Here is a 27,847-nt window from a genome sequence, read left to right on the forward strand (position 1 = left end):
CGTTTCAACCCGCTGAGCGGCTCGCAGCGTCGGGGTCGCGCCCGCCTCTCGGTCAGACCCCAAGGAAGATCTCCACCGACTCGAGCTGCACTTTGAAAACCGCCGGAGAACCGGGGCGTCCAGGCCGGCCACCGAGAAGCTCCCTCCCGCCGCCTCCAGGCTGCTCGGCTCATCCTCCCCCCGGGGCGAGGGGCCGGGGGGGGGGCTCTGGAAGGGGGCCCTCCGTCTCACCTCCCGAGGCCCACTACTACTCACTTTCTCTCGGAGCCTCGGCTCAGCTGCCTGTAGCCCGGGCTGCTGCAGTGGGGCCGCGGGCCGGAGAAAGGAGCCGGCGGGGACTCTCAGACTCTCGGGGCCGCGACCCGGCCCCAGGCCGGCGGCTCGGGGCCATGGACGCCCCCACCCGGGAGCTCCGCGTGCGCTTAGGCGGGTGCCCTGGGTTCCGCGCCCTGGAGGCTGGTTCCGAGGGCTCGGCGGGGCCCCCCACCTCCGGCCGCGGCCGCCGTCGCCACCGCGGCTGCCCGCGACCCCTCCCTGCGCATCCCGGAGGCCGCGGGGCCCGGGGGGGGGGAAGAAGGGGGGGACGCGCTCTCTCCGGGGCCGCCCCCTCCCCTCCCCCCAGCCCGGGCGGAGGCGCGCGAGAAGCGGTGACGTCAAGGGGCGCGCGGTGGCAGCACCTCCCCGCGCGCTAGTTAAAAAGAAGAAGAAAAGAGGGAACGAAACATGAGAGGCTGTGTGAGAAGCTGCAGCCGCCGGCAGAGGAGACCTCAGCATCATCCAGAGCCCAGCGCTGGCCCTGCGTTCGCCTGCCCCGCCGCCGCCGTCTCCGTTCCTGCTACTGTCTCACCTAAACAACTCCCGTTACACGGACAAGTGAGCCTCTGTGGCCGGCTTCTCCTCTGCTTTCAACTCCTTCTCCTCCCACTGCCCCGGCGCAGCAGAAAGCCCCCAACCCCACTGACACTGGCACAGCTGTACACGGTGTCATCCGCACAACTTTCTCTCGCTCCTCGGGCTCCCCCAGGGCCTTGGACGCATCGCCTCGTCTTTTTTTTTTTTTTTTTTTTTGCGAAGTTGCATCGCCCCTGCCACCTCCCTCTGCCTCGCGAGTGTCCCGCCGCCCCGCAGCCTCCTCCTGGAGCTGCGCCCTAGTGCCCTTGCCGGGCAGCGGCGTTGCCCCCCCTTTCGCCCGCGCCCAGCCCCGGCCGCTCCGGGCAGACGATGCTGAAGATGCTCTCATTTAAGCTGCTGCTGCTGACCACGGCTCTGGGCTTCTTCGAAGGAGATGCTAAGTTTGGGGAAAGAAGTGAAGGGAGCGGAGTGAGGAGGAGAAGGTGCCTGAATGGGAACCCCCCGAAGCGCCTGAAAAGGAGAGATAGGCGGATGATGTCCCAGCTGGAGCTGCTGAGTGGGGGAGAGATGCCGTGCGCCGGCTTCTACCCGCGGCTGTCCTGCTGCCTGCGGAGTGACAGCCCGGGGCTGGGGCGCCTGGATCACAAGGTAGGCGCGCACCCGCCTCGCCGCGGCGAGATTGGCGTGCTGGCGGGGTGGGGTTCCCCGCCGCTCCGGCGAGGCTGGCGGCTGTAAGAAGGGCGACACTTGTTGGGGGAGTTCTTTCTGATAACTTTTCTAAAGTGCTGGCGTGATTCCATTGCGGGTTCCTCCGGGGTGCGCGGATACCTCGCGCGCCCCCCCCCCTCCCCGGAGTCCGCGGTCGGTCGGGATGCTGTGCGAAAACTGTCTCGGAGAAGAGCAGCTTCGGTGGTACTCTCGTTCGGGCTCGGGACATGATTTTCAAAGAATCGCGATTAACCGCGTGTTCGGGGTCGAATAGGCATTGGCTGCGGTGAAACTGTAAATTAACGTGGCTGTGGTTTCCGGTTTGTTTTTCTAGAGTAAAAGATTTGTGCAGCGTTCTCCACGTGCTCGGGGAGGGAGAGGGTTGAATCGTAAAGGATGTTGAAGCATGGTTGGTTTACGAGCCCCAGCCCCGTCAGAGGGGGTTGTCTAACGTTACAGTCGTTAAACAGCCAAGAGGGAACTCCTGGTACTCCATTTGAGAACCCGAAGGGCTGGCGAAAGGTTTTGCAGGGGCGTCTTTCTCGCATAAAACGGAGACAGTTCTCCGTCTCTGTTTGTCATGTTTTGTAATATTATCAGTTGAGGCTTTCCGTGGTGTTCAGTTGCCTAGGAAGATCTCTGGAAACTTGTTTCAGGAGCAAGGGCATTTATATTTTCCTCGTGTTACTGCGTTTAGACAGATAGGGAAATCGTGTTGGTTGATTGGAAAGGCAGGCTTATGTTGGGGTTTGCAAGGTCTTTCGTGCCGTGGGATGCAGCAGGGTGTGCCGTCCACTGTACTCCAAAGACAGGCTGGGGGACCACGTCATTAACAATCGCTGCACGTGAAATAAACAATCAGGTGTCTTTGCTCCCCCGCCCCTTCCCCCCATTTTAGGTTTAATTAAGAATTCCTCTGTTACAACACTGCAGTTGTCAAGGTCTGAGAGGCTCTTGGAAAACTTGTGCTGCAGTCTTGCTGGCCCAGGCATAATAAAAAAAAAAAAAATACCCAGGCTGAATCTAATTTTTATGCTCAGTTCACGGTAGATTTCACTCTATTCTCATGTAAACAGCTCCTACGAATCAACATATGTGTCTGGGTGGTATCTCTCACTTTGTTTTGTAACAAAAAAGCCATATTGCATCATTTAATTTGCTCAAGTCATGCAAATAGGAAAAAATCAATAGGACAAAAAGGGGTCGACTTCTCCTCCTCCCCACTAAACGGCTGCCCACACACGGAGTCCTGTTGCTTATGGCAAAAGAGTAACAACAACACCATTGTGTTTGTTGGTTGGTTCGCTAATGGGTGAAACTAGAGAACATCATTCTCTTTCAGTCCCCGGCTCTGTCCAAATGTTCATGCCTTTGGAGGGAGCATTTGTCCAACTCCCTCGATTCCCAGATGAGCGAGAACTGTCTTGCTACAGGTTTTCAGCTACAACTCGCTCTTTATTCTTACCATATGCAGCAGTAGTCTGAGATTCAGGGAACAGATATCCCAGCATTTTATTCAAAACAATGTCATGAAGCTCCTGTGTTGTAATTGAATTACATTACAGAAGAGCTACATTCACATCATCTGCAGAGTTTGACCAGGATCTCAGAAGAACCAGGACATTTAGAGGAAGGTTTAGGAAATATTTGCCATGAAGTTCCCCTATGTGCAGTGTATACTGCAAGTACACCCATGATCTGCACACCCCTGCCATAGTGCACAGGAACATGAGGGATGAAAACTTTGCTCTTAACTAAACTTAGTAGAGATTGGGGTTGGGGGAGGGGAGAGTTATAATCCTTAAGAGAATTTATATAAAGTTGTTCAGTTTTTTTAAAAAGGAATCATTCTTAAGGAATCTGCCACGTTAGCTATCCACATTCCTTTCCGTTTTACGTGCTTCCAATCTCCAACAAACCCCTACTCATTTGGGAAATGTGTCTGAATTAAGTTTGGTACACTGGACTTTGCTGGTTTCATCACAAATGGTTTATAAACCAACAGTACTCAAGTTGTTCAAATCAGAGATCTGCTATAGCTATGCCTATGCATTCTTGACCTGTGTTGGCTCTCAAGTTTTAATACTTTTAAAACATATTATTTTATAATAAACCTCACTATTTCCTCCTTTCCCTAAGCTTTCTTGGCTTATAGTATACATTAGGGTCTTATTTCATAATATGTGTACAGGAAAGATGATGGCTACTTGAAAGGGCTCCTTTTTGTTTATGGGAAAAAAAGATTTCCCCCAGAAAGATTTCTGCAACTTTTCAAGAAACTATAAGAGTTGCCTTTTCCTATGGGAAGAAATTTCATAGAACGGATAGTAGCAAACTAGGTAGGAGGAGTATTGAGCATGCTCAGCTGTGCCATTAAATGCAGTTTCCAGACTCACACATTTTCTTTCATGTAATGAACTAGCATTGAGTTCAATTCTTTAGCCATGGTATTATGGGTTTTTTTAATATTTTAATTTTTTGTACATTTTAATAGTTTTGTGTATTGTAATGAGATGGCTAACTACCATTATAAATAACTATCGCCAACATTTAGGAAAATATATTGTCTTAACAATATTTTTGCAGCTCCTAAATACAACATGCTAAAAGGATCTAATTCCCATTAGCCAAACTGAATCGGCTACCAACTGAAATACCCTCCATTTCTAAAACTTAACTTGTAGCCACAGAAGCATAGAAGATCTCTCTACCTTGGGTGGTTTCACAGCCAAAGCTGTCAAGGAATGGGTGAAAAGTAATTGTTTTCAAGTGTGCCCTTTTACAATCATTTGTTTGCTCTGGCTCTTTCAGGGACAAAGGCTATTGTTGAACACATCCAACTAAACAAATAACTCATCCTGGGGTCCCTTTAACAGCTGCCTTAGTACAATGATCTATTTACATATTAGCCTAAAATTGAAACTGAACTCTTTAATGACATAATCCAGCACTATAGTCCAGAGATCCATGTGTTCTACCCAACAGCTGAAGAACATTGTAGGCATATGATTTTTAGAAATAACTTTTTATGCACCAAGTGATCTTAAGGTGACATCTTAATATACTGTCATGTATTTTCTCCTTTTGTCCGCTCATCAAACCCATGTGGGGCCTTTTTTATACTCTTTGTTTAGTTACTTGATAAATAAAGAGAAATACAGAAGGTCTCTGTCACCCATTTTACTATTTGTTGACAAGCTGTAGTTGTAGGCCACGCTTCACTGTGGATCCCAGGGTTTATCTTACCTTTCTTCTATGGATTTTACTTTCATGTGGCTAAAGATTAAAGGATGACCTGCCAGATGTTATAAATTAGTCAGCAACAGCCACAATCATTACTAGTCATGCTGTAATAATGTTTCGAAGTTTTACATGATTTCCAAAGTATATTTAGTTTAAACCACTATAATTTGATGGTTTCGTATATGGCTTTTAAAAATCGAAACAGGAAATTAGCTTAAATTTCTTCTTAAGATTGATGACATTGTCAGGCATAAAGTTAAGGACCTGTATAGACACAGACACATAGGCTGAAAAGGGAAAAAAAAATTCCCTACACACACAGCAGTACACATCTGTCTAAAACAGTGTTGCAGCTTGGGCTGAGTCAGTTTAATTGACTTCGGTAAGACTATTGGTTCATTGAAACCAAAGCCAGAATGATGGCTCTATCTATCTTCAAATGGGTATTTACACTGCAGACCTCACACAGAGCAAAATGTTACCATCCTGCTGGGCCGGAACAGCATGAAATTTTACAAAGAATAATATTATACTTGATTTCAGATAATTTATTGAATCCTATTTCTGAAACTTTTGATGAGAGATCTTGTGGCCAGGACACATTCCAAAAATTGTAAAAGACAAAATTCTTTAGGCACTAAAATCAAGCTCTTCCTGGATAGCAGCTGGAAGAGTATATGGGGATCATTTTGTTTCAGCTATAAAAAAATGGAAGCGTGCATATTCTCCATAAAACCAAAGGTAATTACATTGCAGTTTTTCAGCCAGCAAAAGAGGTGGTTTCAGCATCCTGCAGTTGTTTCGTTCTTAGAGGACTGCTCTATGATAAACAAACAGAACCAAGTCGAACAGTATTAATACTGAATAGATGTGGTGAGGTCTGCCAGGGTATGGACAATAAAAGAAATTTAAAACATTCTTGGAATGCAAATTCTAAGTGTCTGGTGTATGTTTCCTGTTAGAAAACTTTAACCATTTAAGCAATTGTCATTTAAAATAAATTGATAAAAATTAAAATGTAAATATAATTGTGATTAAAAATGACTTATGAATATTGTAGATAGTTACAACACATTGTATATTTTTTTTCCTGAAACTGGGTGATTCTATGGAATTTTTAATTACCACATGCTGAAATTTCAGCATGCTTGTATTCAACTATTTTTTTAGTTGCTTTGCTCTTGCAGATCCAAATTTTATGATCACCTAGAATATCTTTATTTTTAAAAAATAGAAGACATACAATGTACTCAAATTAGAACCTCAGTTTGTGAATGAAATATTTGCTTTAAACAATGATCTAGAGATTAAAATATTAATTTCAGTTCACAGTTCTAAAGAAGTGATTAAGTATAGGTATAGTTACATAAACTGGGAAAAGGTATAAAATTCAGTCTCATTAAGGTTTTTTTAATATGAAAAATCAGTTATTGATTTAGACAGCACTACATTTCATGTCTCAATATTGTGCTGATACTGTTCCTCTATATTTATTAGAGGGACTCCTGAAATCACTTTTTAAAGTTAGCACTAGGCTCTGAGACCTAACCTCAGTGAATCAATGACACCCAAATTGATCTTATTGAAATAAAAGACATAATACTGTATAAATAAAGGTAAAAGCATGCCTTTTCCCATTAAGATTTACTAAATACTATACAAAAGCACTTTTATTAGACTCTCGTGTTTATTCATGCACATAACATACCTGAGGAGCTAGTTAGAAAGTTTTTCCTGGCTGAGATATAATGAATAATAAAAATTGGTCTTAAACCTGTTTGGTTCAGCTTCAGGTATTATTTTTATAGAACATGAAAGGGAGAGATTTTTCCCCACTTTAGAAAACTTTGCCTATGTAATCTGTAAATTGAAAATTAATTGAAATTAGAAAAATGTAATTCAAGTTAACATCTTTGAGGATATCATATTAGAAATTTCAGGAGTGAACTAGATTTTTACCTAAGACACAAATCAACCATGATTAAAAAAAAAAAAAAAATGCTTAACATATACAGTGTGTCCCCCCAAAAATGTATACACACTCATTTCTGTAGATTCTTTTAAATTTTGAAAATGAACTGTATGTCAATAAACACTGACTTTATAATCATTCAAAGTGTATACATTTTTGGGGGATGCCCTATAGTTGGATAAAGGTATTTGGAATTTTAAGGTTAAATATCAGTCACTGTACACTGAGACAGAGTAAAGTGATAAAAGGTTAAAGGATCTAAGTATAATTGTCATTTAATTTTTCTTACACCTGAAAGACAAATAAACCACTTTGATTTGCAAGAGTAAGAAGACTTCTGTCCATCCCTACCCTTGGCTCTCCCATCTCATACAAGAGAATAGTTGTGTCCTTATAAAGGCATTCTCTATTGTCCCATGGCAATTCTTTTCAGACAACTGCGTTGGCCTAAATTACACTTTTCTACTTACGTGATTACAAAAAAAAGTAACTAAACCAAACTTCACCTAACTAAAAAGGAGCTTATTTCTGATTTACGGCTTTCAGATATTTTCTGTGACCAACAACACCACCGAATGTGGGAAGCTACTGGAGGAAATCAAATGTGCGCTTTGCTCTCCATATTCTCAGAGCCTGTTCCACTCACCTGAGAGGGAAGCCTTGGACAGAGACCTGGTACTCCCCCTGCTCTGCAAAGACTATTGCAAAGAGTTCTTTTATACTTGCCGAGGCCATATTCCAGGTAAAAATGCATTCATTAAATCAGCTGCAGAATATCCTTCCAAGATACCTGTTCTTAAATGCTTGCATACAAGAGTGCAAAATGTATCTCCTCTTTCAAAATATCTATTCTTTACTCATACTTAACCTTTTCAAATTTGTAACCTTTTATTGCTGCTAAAAAGGATTACTGTCATTTCAGTCCACAAGGAGTATGTTGGTTTTATTGAAATGGTCTACTTTTTTGTTGCTGTTAAACCGATAATACAGTTGGTGATCTTGACACACGTTGGGTTATCAGGACACATTTCTTGTTGATCTCTTCTTTACCCATCCACGTCAGTATCAAGACAGCCTCCTCTTCTACACAGCTGACACATAAATGCAGATTGTCCACTGACTTTTAAGGTATTCTCTTAAATAAAATACAACTCAAAATCCCCAAAAAAGTAATGCCTTACAAAGCACTTTAACATATAATAACTAATTTGCTCCTCAAACCTCTAGAAGATAGGTAGGAAAGGTAGAGTCATCTCCACTTGACTCCTGAGCCTCAGGAGACCTTAAATGCCTCCCCTGAAGTTGTGCAGTGAGACAGTGATAGGTGCACAGAGAAGTTCTTATGCTCACAGTCTTCCAGATATACCTGGTCACTGTCATGTTTTGAACCCTGATAAACATATAGATTCTGGGGGATTAATTAATTTTACCATCAAAAGTTTGTAAACTTTAGTTGTTGGTTTAGTTGGAAGAATCAACATAGAGGTAGAAAAGAATTGAACAAGACAGATTCTGTTTGCAAAGTCACACACAAACAAGTCTACTGAAGCTAACAGTTTATAAAACTTGATGGCATTGAAGGAAGAGACAAGCTTTAAGAACTCTGGGATGCACTTAGAGAATTTTTTTTAACTGCTATGCACATCTCACTTTTTTCTCTGACCTACAAAAGTACGGATTTCTTTCTTTTTTTTTGCATTTTTTTTTTTTTATAGAGCTCTCAATAACCTAAGAAAACATTTTGACTAGGGTTACTTGCTTCCTTTGGGGTAGCGTAACATGGATCTAAACCCATTCAACGTGAAAATATTATTATTGTCTTTATAAACTACAGCCATGTTTCGAAGGCTTTTCTTAAGCCAGCTGTTTCTTCCTCTTTATCACATTCCCCAAAGCAAAGTAGAATAGGTCACGGTTGCCTAGATGGCCTGTCGAGAAGTGATAACAGATTAGGTCCCATAAAGGCTTGCTGCAAATTTCAGGTCTCGAAGGTTCTCCTTTACCACACCGTCAGCTGAAAGTGATATGAACACTTGGCACTTTCATCTACCTCTGTCTACTTGAGATCAAGACAACCAGGCTGGGCTTGGGAACTCATCTGTGGGGGTCTTCCTGTATCTGAAGTTATTTTAGCTTCCAAAACAAACAACAAAAAGCGATACCCACTGTAAGAGAGAGCACAGCAAACAGCTCAGGAGCCAGAACAGCAAGCACCTCACTCCCCAGATCAACAGATGTGGTGACGAATGACAAATTTATTTTTCTACAAAGTTTGTATATATGTAAAACTGCTGAAGTGCATCAAGATGTCAAGTGCTTTTGGTGGCCACCCAGGCTGCCTTGAAAGATAACCAGATGAAAGCTCCACTCCAGGGGTGGACGGAGGGAGCAGCCAGGGTGCTTCCCAGGGACAGGCCAGCAGGCTGCAGCAGCTCGCAGAGGCGGCTTCCCCTGGGTCCGTCAAATGCCCGTAATCGCTCCAAATACAGGTCCCCAAAGTAAGCTGTGATAACGCACTCTGTGTGTGAATTAACGTTGATCAGCTTGTTAGCCAGACTGTTTCTTGGCACGTGGGTTACCATTTTCTAAAGTAGGATGACTGAGATGGCGATCCTGCTCTCAGCCCCTGCCCTCAACCCAGAAGGCTCTTCAGAAGTCCAGAGCACTGATTTTTCAGAAACTGCTCAAAAAGCAAGTTTGTAATATTTTCACCTTCTTAAATCTATTTAGTGAGATGTTTTATTTTTCTCTGAAGTTCAAAATGGTAAAAAACAAAAACAGCTACTTTGTGATCTTTTTTTTTTTTATAAGAAACTAGTCAGCATATTCTGACTATCCTTACTAATACCTTCATTTTTCTGTAAATCAAAACGTGAAGAGGAAAGTACCCTAAGGGGTGTATTTTGCTAAGACAAGTGCTGAGAGGGGTTGAAAAGAATTCCAGAGACATCTTCACATCTTCCTCCCTCGCCCAATACGTAGAGGAATCAATATATAAATGATCCATCCCTGTGCTTCACCTTCCTGGTGCTGAGAACACGCTGGTCGCTCTGGAACACACAGACACCTGAAACATAGCTACTTTCTAGAAACTTTAACTCAGAAATATGCATGGTCTGCTTATTTCCCCCCAAAATGAGAAAAGAAGTGAAATTAAAGATCACTATACTGAGGATGCACTAGAGTTTTATTAATCATAATATTCTCCAGTTGTGAATTTACTTTGGGAGGTAGATCCTTAAGACTTCTAAAAATGCCAAAATTACATTAAAAATAAAAACAAAACAGGAGCTCCTCTCTGAAAGCACAGGGCTCTTCTGCTTGAATTCTGACGAGCAGAGCGGATCCTGTTCTGTTCCCTGAGTGGTGGCATAGCACACTCTGGAAAGCCTTGCTTCTGCTCATTGCCCTCAGAAGGATTTTTATAGACATCATCTGTACGTTACTGTAGTGTGAAATGTCTGTACACAGTTAGCTCCATTGGTTTAACCCCATTGCTAACGAGGCCGAGGTCCAGGTGATTGCACTGAGCTGCTCTAGCCCATAGCCACTCCTGACCCCTCACTCAGATATCTTAGCCATGTGCCTTCTTAGTCCCCAGGACACAAACCAGAGGGAATGGATGGACACATCAAATCTACTACCTCTACTAGAAAAGCGCTGTGGAGTGCACTCCTTACTGACAGCGCCCCCCCCCCCCCCTCATTTTTCCCTTATCATGATGAAAACCACGCAATGAGGAAAAATAACTTTTCTCCAGCATACATGCCGAAAGAACAGCTAGAGCTTCGAATTCCCCACAGGGGATATTTATTTACATGTCAGTGTTTTATAGGGTGCAGTAGGACTGGGTTCATGATCCAGGAGAGAATAGTTCCAGGTCTAACATAGTTGATAAGTTATCAGCAGTTTACACAAAAATTGCAGCTCCTGGAATAGTCAGCGAACATCCATCATTAGTAGACTTGATCGTATTATGATGACCCAAGGTAAGCTAGACACTCGCTTTGAGTGAGATGTGCTTCAGCGTAGCCTTCTGAACAAGGGTACCATTGGGGGAATTCATCTTCCCTGCAATAACCAGTAGCCCAATGTCCCGAGCGAGATCCCTTTCAGCTCCTCTCAGAAAAATGTATCTTATTAATCGATGTCCACAAAACCAGATCATTTAAGGTAAAATGATTAGATGTTTTAATTATATTAGAAGATGTAAAATGTTTAGAGTCAGCACCATTCATAAAATCAGCACGAGTTTATGAATCGGCACCATTAATCTTAATATATGTAAAATGTATTAGATGTTTCAATTCAACTATCATAATTATAAGAAAAATGCCCCCCCCCCCCTTTTTTGGTTAATCCTCACCAGAGGATATTTTTTCCGTTGATTTTTAGAGAGTGTGGAAGGGAGGGAGGAGGGGAAAGAGAGAAACATCTATGTGAGAGAGACACATTGATCAGTTGCCTCCGAGCATTCACCCCAATCCTGTGTGCCATTGACTGGGAATTGAACTCGTAATCCCTTGGTCCCCAGGCTGATGCTCTAACCACCGAGCCAAACCAGCCAGGGCCCATAGTTTTATGTAAAAGTCTTCCAAGTAGGCTTCTCCTTCACACTTGGATGATTCAGTGTGTCTAGAATCTGTAAAAACCTCGGAGTAATTCGTTGGGAACCTTCTGTTTTTGTTTTGTTTTTAATTTGCTGAAAGAGCGCGGTACCTCTGGAGCTACTGAGTTTATGAATCGGCACCATTAATCTTCTGATGTCCCATTTGAAAATGATTTTTCATTTCCTCATGTTTGTCCCCAGCTAATAACTCCTTATAAAATGGAAAAAGCCACCAGCATTGTTCCTTCATTTCCCCTTAAGATGGTGTTGGTTTGTAGACTGTAAGGCTGGAATGCAGATTTTTTTTAAAGAAAACCAAAATTGAAATTTCTTCTGAAGTGTGCTTTGAAATTTTTCTGTGACCCTGGAGGCAAACATCATATTAACATAAAATTTCTCCTTCACAAGTTCAGTTGTAAATATGTCCATAGTCTGACAGTCTTCCTGAAAGCATGGAGATCTTCTTGCTCAATGGTAAAAATATCTATATCTATATCCATATACAATATAAATATATATGTTTTATATTTAATATAAAGATATTACATATAATACATATACATATATACATATATATATGTGTATATATATATATACACACACACACATATATATATATCTCCAAAAACAAGATCTAGCCCAAAACTGTTCAAAAAGCTTGACTTAGCAACTCAGTTTTTCTTCTTTTTCCCTCAAGCGGACGTGTTGAACACGACGAGGCAGCTTTCCTCTGCATGCTTAGCCATTAAAGATTGAAGAGGGAAAGTGACCTTTTTGCAAACAGTGAATTGCTGCAAATGAGTAAATGTTGCTACAGCATTCATTCCTCTCCTGAATTTCTAATCCCTGATCTTTCATCAGAGAGAGATAGCCTCCTCCCAGCTGCCTTGTCCCCCTCCCCCCGCCATGGAGCACCCTTCCCAGCTGCCTTGCCTCCTTTTTCTGTCCACCCCCCCACCCGACCCCCACCCACCGACACATACACACATACACACACTCCAGGGACATCTGCTCTTACTTGCCTGGTTCCCAAAGATAAGATGTTTCTCAATAGCCTAATCAGATACTGGCCTTGAAGAGTCTGTGTCAGAAATTTAGGGGTGATATATTTTACCCAAAAGTTAGATCAAAAATCTACATCAAGTTTTAACCATTTGGGACCCTCAGTTCCCAAGATTAGTTTGAGGTTTGAGGGGACCTAAGTCAGGCTCACGGGAAATTAACTTTTAGTGTCTTACATGTTCCATTGATAAGCCTTACTTGGTCATCCCCAAATTCTTGTTCTGAGAAATCCATGCAAACTAAAATGTGTTACAGAACTTCTGAACATCAACTAAGTTACCAAGTGCCTTTATCACAGTATTGATGGGGGCACAATTATCTGATTTGTTAGGTAAAAATCAAGATGTTAAACATAATTAAAGGTACAAGACCAAAAGCAGGAATTTAGGACTTCATATAAAGTCAACTCTGGTAGCAACAAACTATTCTGATGGCAGAAATCATCAGAAAATGAAAGTGAATCATTAATTGATATGCCCTCTCCCCAAAAACCAACACCTCATCAACTCAAATGGTAACAGGAATGTCAAAATTATGTTTTATCATAAAGTCCTTTTCTTATTCAAATATAGCTGTTTTTATTTCATAAAAATTGTTAATATGTAAGAATTATTTCTTTCGGATGCCTATTTTGCATCCTTGGCTTGTTATAATTTTTTTTTCCAGCAAAGGGTGTTATGTCAGCTATTCTACTCGAGAAGATAGAAAAGATATTTTAAGTATAATTTTTATCTTACAAAATAATCATCTCTTGTGAGTGAGGTATAGGAAAAGGCGCCTACATATTTGAAAATGGTGGCTTTATTATCAGCATCAATTCATTGCCCGATCACTGCTCAGTGAATCAGTCATTTATTATAGCGTATAATTTCCTTGTGATGGTCATTAGATTTATTATTTAATCATATAATCATATGTGAGTGACAATACAGTAAGAGTTGTGAAATGGCCCAAACTGGCTCCTGATGGTCTATCTCTTCCTTGATTCTAATTCATTCTTAGGAAGTTATTAGTACCTTAGAGCAAAAAATGCTGAATAGTGATCAGATAAGTCCACAGGAGCAACTTATAACTGGGGAAGCTTGGAAATAAATCAGTGCAATAACAAGATCAATGTTGGGTTTGTGTAATGTGTATTTCATATGATCCTTTTAAAATATTCAATACAACATAATTTCACTTTTACCGAACTTCTCAAGTTGTAGTTAAAAAATAGAAATCCCAAGCAAAAAAAAAAAAAGTTTGCCTTTCTTTTATTTTTGTTTATATACCTTCCTAGAATATTCATATAGTTTCTAAAAAATTCTTTTTCTGTATTTTATCTTTTCAATAGGATGTTTTTACATGACACTATTTCTAATGAGTCTTTTTACCTTCTTTTAAAGGTTTCCTTCAAACTACTGCTGAGGAGTTTTGCTCTTATTACGCAAGAAAAGATGGTGGGTTGTGCTTTCCAGACTTTCCAAGAAAACAAATCAGAGGACCAGCGTCTAACTACTTGGACCAGATGGAAGAATATGACAAAGTGGAGGAGATCAGCAGGTTCATAAAGATAATGCTCTTTAACCTTTTTAAATTAAAAACCTGACACATCTTGTGGTTTGGAAAGTGAATCATCTGTCTTTGCTTATGTCCAGCAGCTATATACTCCACATGCTTTTTTTTTTCTTTTTAGTAGTTTGCTTCTCTAAAGTCATATTAGCTTAAATGCTCTTAATGCTTAGACTACTAATCTTCTGTTATGAGCTTGGCTTCTCTGTGATTCATGTGAGTTTTATGAGTCTAGTTTTAACTTGAAATGTGTGGTTGTTGTTGGGTTATGGTGCTGTGGAAATATTAAGCACAATTACTATTAGCAAATCAGAGTTTTATAAATAGATCTTAGAACTTTCTCTCTGAGCACCTTTCTATAAGGTTTAATTATTGTGAGTGAAGCTAATTTTAATTATAGTCACTGAAAGATGAAATAATGAGCTTGTGAAGCTTTTTTTAAAATTTTTTTTTTTTTTTTTTTTGAAGCTGGGTGATGTGTGCGTGGTAGTTCTTTAAAAAAAATATTTTTTAAAATTTTTTTCTATTACTGTTTACATTCAATATTATTTTGTATTAGTCTCAGGTGTACAACATAGTGGTTAGACAATCATATACTTGACAAAGAGTTCCCCCCGATATTTCTCATACATGTTTTGATTCTCTCTTTTACTTTCTGATAGGAGACTGGGTGTGTCTTTTTCCCAGTTGAAAAGAATTTCAAAGAATTGGGTTTGCAACCCTTCAGGATTATCCAAACCACTGCTTCCTGGAGGAAAGGTGTTTTGCAAAGGATGCTAACTGCATCCCTTCCCTCCTTCGCTTAAGCAAAGCTTACTGATTTCTTTCGTTTGTCCAGAAAGCACAAGCACAGCTGCTTCTGCGTGCAGGAGGTGGTGAGTGGGCTGCGCCAGCCGGTCAGCGCCCTGCACAGCGGGGACGGCTCGCACCGGCTCTTCATCCTGGAGAAGGAGGGCTACGTGCGGATACTCACCCCCGAAGGAGACATTTTCAAGGAGCCTTATTTGGACATTCACAAACTTGTTCAAAGTGGAATAAAGGTTGGCTTTTTCCATTTTATTTATCTTTGCTGTGGCTATGTTAATTTTATTTTAGTTTTATCCTTGCTGAAGGTATTTCTCTATAATAAAAGTATGTTTAAAGAGAAAATAAGGAGACAGCATAAGGGAACAATAACTATGGGAACTGAATCGGGGCAATGACATTAAATTCTTTTTTAAACTTTATTTTTATTGTTGACACTATTACAGATGTCCCCCATTCCTCGCCCCCTTTAATGTTACTTGGTGACTATTAAGTGGTGCAAACAGATTGGTACACTTTGACACGCTTTCACTATGTAATTTACACATTTAAAATCATTCTTGGTTTTATAAAGTATTTGTTGAAATGTTTAATAGGCATAATACTTACAATTGTAGACTTGTATATCAGCATTTGCTAGTACAAGCAAAGAGGCCTTTCGGTTATTTTGGCAATTGCAAATCATTCTTTACCACATCTGTTTTTGAACCTGTCATAAAAGATGCTACTTATATTGTGACTTCCTTGTACAATGTTTTTACAGGTAAGTCAAATATTTTTATTTATAATAAGCCATCTTTATAATATATTAGCACATATTTGCCTTCATTCCCACTTCTCCAATTTGAGTGTTTATGTTAAGTAGTCTAGTAGGTACGTAAATAAAATCATCAAATTTGTTTCACAAAAAAGTAGCCAGTATAGTATTAGCCGTATTAAGCTGTCAAGCAAATTGTGGCATTCTTAAACTGAGACTAGTAGAACATCTCATGCCTATTTTAGAATGAAACAAAGTAGCTATACATGATTGGGAAAGAGCTGGTTATCTTTTTCATTTCTTAACTGGGAAAAACATTAAGGCGGATTTATACTCTTCTACTCATATAGAAACAGACCCCTTGCTTTGTTGTTGAGCTGTTCTCAAAGGCAGGAATGTCAAAACCAGAACAAACAAGTTAGAAAAAAATATAAATATATTCCTGAGATTTATGTACTTGGTACCTACCATGTAAAATAACAGGAATGACTCAATTAGAATATAGGGAATGCCATGTTGCTGGGACCACCCACCTCAGCCTCATGTGTGGCAGTGTCACCGAGACATACAGCCTAAGAGAAGTGCCTTATGGTACTTCCAGTCCTTAAGAAAAAGGACTTTGGCACAAAGACAGATCATTTGGAAAATCTGTTAACTCCGTAGTTTCAACTTTCTCCCAATAAAATTTTTCTTTAGAATTCACTGCAAATAACCAAAAGTCTCTTAAAATGAAGCATTAGCATTTTACACATCAGAGTTCGATAAATAGATTCTGAAATGTGTTCTGATAAGTCACCACCACTGTACCTAGTGAGCAAAGAACGAAGCTGCAGCCACAAGGGCATCACTCACCAGCGGTGTATTTTTCCTACTGTGCAAGCTAAACAGCCTCCCTAGAAAAGAAAAAATGGGGGAAAGTATGTAAAAAACCATCGCCTATAATCCCATCAATTAAAGAATATCACTATTAACATCTTGATATACTTTCTTCTAGTTTTTATATTAAAATTAAAGGAACTTTTCTTGAGAAAGAAGGTAATACAAGTACATATTAATAAATGAGGAAACACACAAAAGAATATGCTTTCTTGCAGTTTTTATCCTAAAAAGCTTCAAAATAAAATTGAAATCAAACCAAATAAATATCTTTTTAGCCTTCTTTCTTCACTTAATAATATCTCATGAGTATGTTACCAGATTTGGAAATTTTCCTCAAAAAGTCCATTTCCTTTTTATGAGACATTTAGGATGGCTCCAGCCTTTTCTTCTTTATCATTTTAAATAATGCTACTTGTCATTCTTATATATACAGAAGGAGCATTACTGAGTGAAAGGCATCTACCGTGTACATGAATATTATAAATTTGCCCTAAAATATAATGTTTTCAAGTATTTGCAAGATTAATATATAGTTTTCAAATATTATTTTAGTAAAAATGTTAGTCTTGAAAAGATGCATATGGTAAAGTGTAGGTGAAAGAAATGAGCTAAGAATACTTGGAAATTTTGTTGTGAGAAAAAATAACAAAAACTGGTGTTCTTATTTCTACTTTAACTGTCTTCCTTTTAATTGGAGTTGCTTCAGAGTCCCTCTTTTTAAATTTATGCCCATTCATTGGGATATTGAATGAAAGTTTATTTTCTCTGCTATTGAGATATTGCATCATGGGATAAAATTGCACAAGCCAGGCTGCAGCAGTGACATGGTTCCACCGTATGCATGTTTTGCAGGCCCCCAGGAATTCTGCAGAACCTCCTTTACCTCCAGGGCTTAAAATAAACTTCAAAATCCATTTTCCTATGTACGTAGAATGAGTTACATAATATGACATATTTTAAAGTGCAATATTTTTAATTCCCTTCATATCTGACACTTGTGACATCAATAAGATACCAGTCTATCCCATGGATATTTGAGTGGATACTGGATAGTGAGTCATGAGACCATGTCTTTATCACCTCAAGGAGGTTAGACTACACCTGGCCTTTAGCTCAGTCTCCATGGAACTCCTGTCACAAGTCATAGGCTAGAAGCATTAGAAGAGGCAAATCTAAATATGATGGAGCAGGTGCCAGTATGTTCATGAGGTGATCCTACCATACCATTGACTTTCATGGTACATCCTTCAGAGACTTATGAAGTGAAAACATTTTCACAGCTACTTCACAGTAATTTTTCAAGCTTCTTGATATACGAATAGTTAGTGTGTTCATGGCAATATTCTGTGTTTGTCAGCAGTCGTTTTGCATAAGTAATGCAAATAGGAATTTTCATAAATTATTATGCATATCACTTCTTTCCTAGTCTTCCTATATTAAAATTCCAAGAGAGGAAATAAAGCTGTTTTAACAGAGCACAATATTGATGGCAACACTCAGATCACAGAATTAATAATGTATACTAAACCCAACCTTCATATGTTTGAAATGAAAACAAGACAAACCACAGTGAGACCCCCATGATATTAATTAATGACCAGCATGAGTATATTAAATGAGACATAAAGCAGAATTCCTGATTATAAGGATTTCTAAAGCTCGTGCTGGCTGTAAGGGAATCTGGAATTTCTTTTCTGCTAATTGTCAATTAAGAATTGATAGTGATTTCTGTCCCGTGAAAAAGGACTGACCTTTTTGTGGCAAGGAGCTGGACTTAGTTGATCTCCTGTAACCTGTACTAGCCCTGATTTTTATACCCAGCAAAGAGCCAGCCCTTCAGGGAACTCGGACATCTCCTCCCTAAGCTGGTCCTGACTGAGGCGCAAAAGGATGTCTTGTTTTAAACAGCCAGGCTGTGCTGCCTGATTGTAGGAGATTTCAGTACCTGTGAGCATAATGGTCTAGTTTCACGGAGCAAAAGTTCTGTGCAGAAATGCAAAGCACAAGCTAAAGAATCGACTTCTTTTTGCTGTAGAAAATAAATTGTGGAGTTGGATTAACGGAATTCTATGCCATGTGAATCTAAAGTGCCATTTCATTTAGGAAGAGATGATTCCATTCACAATAGCTCAAATCCTGGAACACTGAGTTTTGTGAAATTGCCAAGTAAAGAGTGAGTCGGAAACAGGTTTTTAAAATGTGCAGTGATTTAATAGGTCTTTGGTGACAGCACATGGCACAAGCTAACCACTAATACAGACACAGTGAAGACTGGCTCAAATGTCCTACTGGTGAGAAAGTTAAAATTTTCATTGTGTATGGGCGGGGGGGGGAGTATGCATTGTTTGTTATTGTTATTGTTTTATCCCAAAAGGGGAAATTCCAAGACACTGGTGATTTGAAATCTTTACATTGGGTTTATGTCTTAATCCTGCTTCAGGACTTCTGATAGAATCTGCTTTATCTATCTGAAGTCGTTGGGAGTAATAGACCAGTGGTTCCCAAGAATGTCTACACAGTTAAACTGCCTGGGAGCTCTGAAAAATTCCACTGCCAAAATTAAAGCAGAATATCTGGTATGTTTTTAAAGATTTTTCAGGTGATTTCAGTATGTAGCCAACTTGAAAACCATGGGTCTAGACAGAGCCAAACCCCTGGCTCAGATACACGTCGAATGAGACTCATTTTCTCTGCCAAGTCTATGCCCAAATCCTAATACTGAAATGACCACTGGGATCCAATAGTTGGACACCACTTGTCATTTGTCATTTATTTGGCCTCCACATACTATTTGTTCACTTTGGTTGAGGACATGAGCTAATAACTCTGGCAGCATGTAAGATTCTTTATATAAAGTTTTAAAAAATGGTATTTAAAAATCTCAGCAATTAATCTTAATTGGAAGATTGCTCTACCCATTAAATTTTTCCTGTTTTGGTTCCTTTTTGGAATCTGGTATTCATCTAGTTGACAAAACCATTGCCATTCCTGTTCCTTAAATATGTAGCAAGCTAAAAATACCTGAAACCCCCTCATAAAAAATGACAAGGACACCAGAAGTTTCTCTAGTATAGTTTCACTAAACGTCTCCTGACCACCAAGGATCTGAAAGTCAGCCTCAGCTTTGCATGTGTGCAGTGGTAAAGACCAGCCTGCACCTGTCACCTACAGGGTGGCCCCTTAGAGACCAAACAAGGCCTGCTCTCTGTCGCTGCACTCTCTTGAGTGGTCGGGACAGTGAGCTCACAGCCACAGCCCTTCGCTGGCACCCTGCAGTAGACAAAGCTGAAAGAATTGTCTGTCATTGGGACAAGTGTGACTGGACTCCTGTCCCTCTCTATCTACTTGGATCCTCATTTCAAAAGCAGTTTTTTGAAGCGGTCCTTTTGCTGGGGAGAGGAGAGGACATGAGGCTGAAAGCTGCTGATTGTCCGGGTGACTGAGCCCATTGAGGTGAGGCTCTTGAGAGACAGCAGCCGGGGCCCGGGAGCTGCAGGAGCATGTGGAGAGGACGCAGGGTGCACCCGGGCAGCCCAGCGGGGGGGCCTCTGATTTCACATCCTTGTAAATCACATGCATGATCATGAGCAGCGAAGGTTCAGTGAAATCCGAGGGCTCATCAACCCACTACGGTTGATGTCCTGCTTTTCTGAAGTTTTACATTTTCCTCCGTCTTTAGCCCGTGGTCTTATGACAGCCCACGAGTTGTTAGTGTATTTTTGTGCAAGTGAAATGAATCGGAGCCTAAGTAGGAAGCAATTTACTTTTCGAAATTATTATCGAGCTCGTAGCATGCTCACCTGTACATATGGCAGTGAGTGGGCCATGTATCAAGTGCTGCCTTGAGAAGATTGTTACAACTCCGCATGTGTTCCGTTGACAGAGAGCAGCAGAGTATATGAGGCAAATGTCGCAATAGGAGAATCACCATTTTGGAATGTGAAAACTTTTTGACCTATCAAATGACTGCATTTAAAGTTGTTAAACCCCATCTAAAAGGGAATCGCTATAGTGCTTGAAATAACCATCAGGTAAACTCATTAGAAAAGTAGTCTACCACTTTTAACTGAATAGTCTTCCCCAAAATAAAAGTTTTTCAATGTCTCTCCTTTTTTTTTTTTTTTTTTTTGTAGTTTAAAATTCTGGTTCCAAACCATTAAGTTAAAATGTAAACAAAATGTAGATCTACAAGTAAAAAATTTTAATACACTTATTTTTTTATATCACGGTAGCAATGATATGGTATTAAACCCAGCTATGTTTTATTAATGAGTATGGCTGACACTTTTACATCAAAATGCCCTGTACTCTGAAAACTGTTTTCAACTTTAAATCAGTTTTCATTTTAAATCTACTATGAGTGTCCACAGAGAAGAGCAAAAACCCCTTAGTGATGTGAAATGACCTCAGTGTGATTTTCTGTTTAGTTACGTTAGTTTTCATTCCTGGTGTTCTTCCTTAATTTTGGCTTTGGCAACTCTAGTGATAAAACAGTTTTATAACTATGGCCTTGTATGTATGTGGTGTATGGCAGTGTGAGCCAGTTTAACCTATAAATTATTTCCCGGTGTGCATATTTTTTTACTGAAAGTTGTACACAATGTCCCTCCAGTGGAGTAGAGAAAGGCCTGCCTTCTCCTCCATAAGTCACAGCCGAGGCGAGGAAAGTTTTTACATTAATGTCTTTATATTTATCTAAGACTTGAAGGACAGAGGAAATGGAGTCTATACATCTGACAGGTCCTATGGTAATCATTTAAAACAAGTGAAAAACCAAGAAATCTGGACCCTAAGAAGGTCTCTGCCACCTTACATCTGACTGAACTTGGCAGCCACCATCTCACTGTATGTGACTAGAAAGAGAAAGAGACCTGTTGGTGATACTAGTGGTTATTCCTTCTCAGTGGCTATTTTATCTAATGAAAAGGAAATAGCAAGCATCACAAAACTACCTCTAAATGGTAGAAGGTAGAACAGCCCTCCCTTTGAGAGACATTCTATAACTTTTCTTTCCCAATGCCACAGTCTCTGAGCAAGCCACCTTGTTAGCAAAGACACTCTGGTGTTCTTTCTTACTAATCATTTTTAAGCACTTAACTTTGCTAAGCTGTTACACAGATTATTTCTGTAATCCTTGCAGTAACCCTGTGGGGCAGGTTTGAATATCCCATTTCACAGACTGAGGCCCAGAAGTTAAGTCAGCTGCCCGAGAGAACACAGCTCCTAAGTTACCAGGGCTGATTTCCCAGGCAGTCGTCTGATGCCGTGCTCTCATCCACAGTGCTCTGCTGCTACCAGCCTTCGATCAGCAGGGCTGCATAGGGCAGGCTGGGGAGCATGTTTAAGAAACAGATATTGGCCCAGCCGAGCGTGGCTCAGTGGTTGAGCATCGACCTAGGATCCAGGCGATCAGGGTTCGATTCCCGGTCAGGGCACATGCCCGGGTTGCGGGCTGCAGCCGATCAATGACTCTCTCATCATTGATATTTCTATCTCTCTCTCTCCCTCTCCCTTTCTCTCTCTGAAATCAATAAAGATATATTTTTTAAAAGGAAAAAAAAAGAAACAGAGATTGGACAGTTGGTGTTGGCACGCTCGGTGCTGCTTGTCCTGACTGGCAGGACAGTAAGGAGGCTGAGGGCCTGGATCCAGAATCAGACTCGGTTCCAGGCACTGCCTCAACAGCATGGGCTGTTTTTTTGGCTCTGGGCAAGTTATTTAACCTCTTTAGGCTTAGTTTCTTCATGTGTAGAATGGAGATAATAAAAGGTTGCACCCAGCACTTCACATGCAGGATCTCACACGAATCTGCAGGAGTTAATCAGCATTAGCTGTTATCACCCATCTTACCAACAGGAAAAGGAGAGGAAAGAAGGGAAAACGTGCCAGCTCCGAGAGTGACTCACTCACAAGCTCCAGCGGCCACTGTGAACTACACCCCCTGGTATTAACAGTGCCCCTTAATGTGGGACTGAATAACTTACGGAAATTCTGGGACGGTGTTAGCATTCGCACCAAAAGTATATGGCACTCCCATGGAAACAAACTTATATTGATGGATGTGTGTGGGTTCCCTTTAATTCAAACAGATAAATCTAGAATAGATTTCTATTTAAATGTGTAACCAGAGTGAGACAACACCTTGGTTTTCGCAGCAGCACCTTCCCGACAGGAGGGTTGCGGCGGCCTGCCCCCCGCATGCTGCAGAGCCCCAGCCCCGAGATTGTCAGAGCACATGCCTAACGATGATGGAGCACACGCCAGCTGACCCGCGGGCCCGGCAGCGCCTTTCATCAGAGTTTCCTTGCTTTCAGAGTAGTTTTTCTAAACCTGGATATTATAGTAATGTATGTCTTTTTGTGTGTTTATTTTGGAACACGGTTTGTGTCGATCTGCCCTAGAGTTAATAAATTGTGGGATTTGCAAAGGAAATATACTGGGACTGAAAACTAAGAAGGCCCGTATTTTTGCCCGCTAGCAAGGACTGGTCAAAGCACAGATTTAGAGCCTCAGGGTCTGGGGAGGGAACAATTGGGCAAAGTTGCTGTAAAATTAACATGCAGTGTCACGATAGTGACAGCGTATTACTCAAACAACAACAACAGAAATTTTTAAGGAGACGAGTAAAATGTTCCAGGAAGTCAGAGGGGGAGAACTTTAAAGGAAGCTTCAAACTTAAACAACAGCAACGACAGCCATCACTTAATGTAGCCATGACGTGTGCTGAGGATCAGGTGTAAGGATATGACCTCAGCTATCTCCTCAGAACCCAGCCTACAACAGGCACTTTTCCTATCATATTAACTCAGTATTCTAACAAAAATTTCCTGGATCTGCAAGTATGTTTGCTCTTTGGTTTGTCTCTACCTTTCTGTGACCAATTTGGGGAGTTGGTTTATGCAGCATTTATGAATAATAAATACGTTATCAATTACTACATTATTATTTTAATATATTTGTTGGTAGTGTTCATCCATGGACATTTAGTTATTTTAAAGTCTATAAAATCTGTGATTATGTTGAACAATCCTAATGGCAAGGTGGCCAGGACTGGGGACATATCTATTTTTTTAAAACTGGACTACTGCATAGAAATTAAAATCAACTTTGGACTTTTAAGTCAAACTATGATTTGAAAAACATAAGGTGCTATTTATTGAGACCGTTCTGAAATATGTTATAATGAGAAAAGCTTGGGAAAATCTTTTTCTAAATCATGTAATTTTCTATCCTAGCATGACTGTGATACCAGGTGACAATGCACATGGTCACAGTGGCTCTCAGGAATTACCCCCAAAAGGGAGGTAAACTTTGAATCCTTGAGCGAGCGAATTTTTGTTTTACTCTATCTGAGCATGCCATGTACAATTTAAATTTAAGTTCGTCCAATGACTCATTTTAAAATATTGTGTAATTCCACAAGCCTAAACTCCACAGAAAATCTGTAAAAACAAATCATTTTTTCTTTAAGATAAAATATATACTTATTTTCTACCATTCACATATGTGGTAGGACAAGAACAGGAAAAGAGAACATCATCGAACTTTATCTAAATTAATTCCACCATCACTAGCTGTTGAAATTATTTAACGTGATTATAGAACTGAACCCAATAAAACTGAAGCGAATGCAGAAATAAAACATTATGACCAAAGATCTTAAAGGTTTGTATACTGCCACAAAATTTCTGAGAAAAGAACATTCCTTTCAAATATTCAAATATCAAATATTCTGGCTCTCTCTTTAAGAGTAGCTAAATTCTTTACTTAAAAAAAAAAAAAAAAAAAAGCCTAATAAGCTGCTTCTAAACCAGCCTCTTATCCTAAAGCACCTTTGATCCAAATGGATCACAAACTTAAATAAAATGACATCTGTCCCCAGGCTATTTGTAGGTAGGGGAAAACACATCTGTTCTGAGAGCCCTTAGCCAACAGTTTGAAACTGTTTAGAAGAATTCCTTTAAAAAAGACAAGAAAAAAATTATATACACAATGTGAAGGGAAGATGCTCGAGGCTGGAAAAAATTAGGAAAGCACTACTCTTAAGAGGATGAAAGGATACCTGAATTTAACTCCCATTAAATGTTTAGCCTTTCTATCAAAGATTTGGTGATGAGACTCCCCCAGTGAAAACATCTTTGTGGATGGATGTGAACACACCTGTTCAGGAAAAGTGAAACAAAACCTGAACTGACTTCCCTCCACACACAGGTCACCAAACATCTGTCATAAGTTATCAATTACTAGCCTCGACTGGACTCAAGCCTATGACCTGAGGTTGAAAAAGCCACATAGCTCATTCTCTCTCCCACCCAGCCTGTGGTTTTTTCCCTGTACCACCATTAAAGCTTCTGTTTAAATCTCCAGGGGGTTGAAGATCAGATTGACCCCATGACATTAATAATGTATTTACGCCCGGGGTTTCTATGAACATCACCCTGGGGCTGATCTTAGGATTCTGTGCCTTGCAGTAACCGGGCTAGCTCCAAAAAGATTTACCTAATAGTTGGCATAGTTCCTTAATTGCGTAAGGTTCTTAATTGCAACCTAAAGACAAGGTCTCTTTGTGTGTATGCTTGTGTGTGTGTGTGTTTGTCAAGATTTTGGCTTTGATTATATATCAATATATATAAAACCTCTGCCCGAAAACAAACAAACAAAAAAACAAAAAAAACCTCTTCTGGGCATGACTACCGAGGTGAGCCTCTTCCCTTGCAAATAATTAATTATTAGAGGTAGTACTAAGTGAAACTTTTGGTGACAGCATCAGCTGTCAACACCTTTGATCCTAACGTGTCACATTTCTGAAATATCCCACCTCAGTTGAAGAACTAGCCACGGCTTGGCCATAGCGCTCATCCATGCCAAGATAAGGGCACCAGCTCTGCCAGTCCTTGAATGACTTGGAGCAATCCACTTAACTTTCTGGGATCTCTGAAGCCTCATCTTTGAAGTCTAGGCTAAAGGACATCTTAGGTCCTTTCTAGCTCTAAAATCTGTGAAAATAGAAAGCAGCGCAGGAGAATTACAGTAAAGAGGAGTGCAAGTGTGGCTCTGGCGTGGGACGTCCATGCTTGCCCAGGCCTGGGGTGCTGCTTACTCTGCTTTATTCTGATTTTTTCCAGAAACCCAATCAGTGTCTCCCAATGCAGAGTCCACTGGGCACCCGGCCTCACTGACAAATAAGTGCACTGTCCATCCTGTATGGTCACCATCGCTCCAGTTAAACTTCTAAAACCAGCATAACAGCATAAGCGAGACAAGGTTTTTAGTTAACGGCAGGAGACCGTCTTTGATGTGCAAGGATGACAGGATTGTAGGTTTTCCAGCCGGGTTCGAAGGTGAAGACGCACCATGCCCTTGAAGCGGGCAGTGCGCGGTGTGCTGGGAGGAAGCGGGTGTGGAGCTGAGTGGCAGGAGGGGACAGCAGCTGTAGGAGAGGAGAGCTCGGTTGTAGGAGCTGAGCACTGGTGCGCCCAGCGGGTGGGTGCGGGACTGTGCGTCAGATAGGGGAGGCTCTTTGGCTTTACCTCTGAGTGAAATGGGGAACCACTGGAGGATTTTGAACAGAAGAGTGAGCGACGTGACCAACTTTTAAACAAGTAAATCGCAGCTGTGTTGAGAGTAGACTAGGAGGCGCGGATGGCGGGGAGAACACTGACTCCTGGCACCAGGCTGCCCTGCGTGCGCTGGGTACCCTGGGCCAGTCACTGCCCGCGGGGGCCCAGTAGCTGAAGGTCTATAATGACTGAGGTTCCTTTCAATTCCAGTGTTCAGTAAGTCGATAATTGGAGGAATACTTAGAAATCGACCCTATTAAGTGTAAGCATTTTTACACATGCTGTTTCCTGAATTTATACCTCTTTCCCATAGTGTTAAAATACAAAGTTTTGAAACTTTGTATATTAGCAACATAGGACAGTTAACGGGTTCTGGTGGAAAGTTTTAAATTACAGGAGAATATCAACTGTGGTCATGTAAAGAAGAGGGTCACTCTGTGCCGGTTGTCAATGATAATTCGTGAGAGCGGTAACCACAACTAAACACGTCCTTCCTTGGGGAAATGGGCATTTAAACAGCAAAAGGGAGTCAGGTGATTATTTTTAAAAGGATAATTATACTTGGATTTAGCATATAAGAGGCCAAAATCAGGTATCTTGAAGTCAGAGAAGATTAAAATGACAATGGAATACAAAACTAGAGACCTCTGGTAAGGAAGATAGGCAAATGTTGCTGAAGGAATTTCTAACTCTTTAAATTATAAAATAATGACCTGATTTATAAAGGACCCATAATTCACTCTTGAGAGTAGAAATTCCCAGATATATAACCTCAGTGTGTTTCTTTCTCCTTTGTTGTTGGCCATTGAACCTCATTTAGCTAATCAATCTTCTAGGCTGTAAATTAAGCTGGGAGAGGGGTACTGTCTGCTTTTTACCTGCATGTGAACCTTCAAAAGTTGATTTGGTTGTGGGCAGAGTAAACTAGATGCGTACAACTGAAAACGGAATGAGGGAAATGCTTGATCATTTCACTTGCACATGTAAGGGTTTCAGGGCTCCGTTTCCTTGGGAGAAATCCCGTGGTGCCAATTAACCTAACTTATTCCAAAACAATTCTCTGTTTGGAAAGAATAATTTTCATTGTGGGTGTTCCTGGAAATTGTACGCCTCCTCCCCTGTTATTACTGAGATGTGTGCTTTGCAATTGAACGTCCGAACTTCGTTTCCACGCGCTGTGTAGGTTCGAGCTATATCCCACACACAGTGTCAGGTAATCTGTTTTAATTTTGTCCAGTGCACACATATTTTAACCTTTAGTGATTTTTTCTAAATGTGGAAAAACCATCTCTACATAATATTAAAGCCAAATATTTCATGTCAAAATTATCAAAAACACTAAAAGCAGGAGATTTGTTTTAATCAGGAAATAGTTTTTCTTGCAAAAATTTTTAAAGTACGTTAACTTTCTTGGCTTAAATGACATCTTCATTTTTCTTTGAAATACTGTGAGTGTGTTTTCCTTCCAGTGTGAGACAAAACTGGCCTAGGAGAGAGTGGAAAGGATTTAACTGACTTGGTAATAAATACATTCTCCATTTTATTAGGCTGTTTTGGCTATTTGGATTTCTAGAGTACTTTTTTTTTTAACCTAATAAATCAATTAACCAATGTTCATTTAAGATTTAATTTGGTGAATAGAATAGATGTGCTTTTCATCAGGTCACGCATCTTTTTTAAGTCTGAAACCACCACACACAAAGAATTTAATTCTGACAGACATTTGTTCTCAGCATAAATACTTTAGGGCCAATAGTTGTCCCCACTTAATCATGCTTCTTAAAAGTGAATTCCAGAAGACTTGAGGCTCCAAATGACCCCTGGTAAGGTGAGTTGTCAGTAAATTACTT

At 40.6% G+C, this 27,847-nt stretch overlaps 2 protein-coding genes across 6 annotated transcripts in view; one reads left to right on the top strand and one right to left on the bottom strand.

Annotated features, from left to right (window-relative positions):
- The first annotated feature begins 699 nt into the window (after positions 1 to 699).
- HHIP (hedgehog interacting protein) overlaps positions 700 to 27,847 on the top strand; it is an 81,012-nt gene continuing 53,864 nt past the window's right edge. For all 5 annotated transcript variants that reach the window (XM_081137055.1, XM_081137056.1, XM_081137057.1 and 2 more), the window contains exons 1-4: positions 700 to 1,500; positions 7,322 to 7,517; positions 13,832 to 13,988; positions 14,836 to 15,037. In XM_081137055.1, coding sequence (XP_080993181.1) covers positions 1,222 to 1,500; positions 7,322 to 7,517; positions 13,832 to 13,988; positions 14,836 to 15,037 — 834 coding nt within the window. In that variant the 5' untranslated portion in view covers positions 700 to 1,221. The remainder of the gene's footprint in view (positions 1,501 to 7,321; positions 7,518 to 13,831; positions 13,989 to 14,835; positions 15,038 to 27,847) is intronic.
- Positions 14,462 to 27,847, bottom strand: part of ANAPC10 (anaphase promoting complex subunit 10) — a 234,293-nt gene continuing 220,907 nt past the window's right edge. Inside the window, exon 6 of the transcript XR_013998791.1 lies at positions 14,462 to 16,451. The gene's annotated coding sequence lies outside the window, so the exon portion shown is untranslated. The remainder of the gene's footprint in view (positions 16,452 to 27,847) is intronic.

This window comes from Miniopterus schreibersii, assembly GCF_964146895.1.
Source record: "Miniopterus schreibersii genome assembly, chromosome: 4".
NCBI classification, from domain to species: Eukaryota; Metazoa; Chordata; class Mammalia; order Chiroptera; family Miniopteridae; genus Miniopterus; species Miniopterus schreibersii.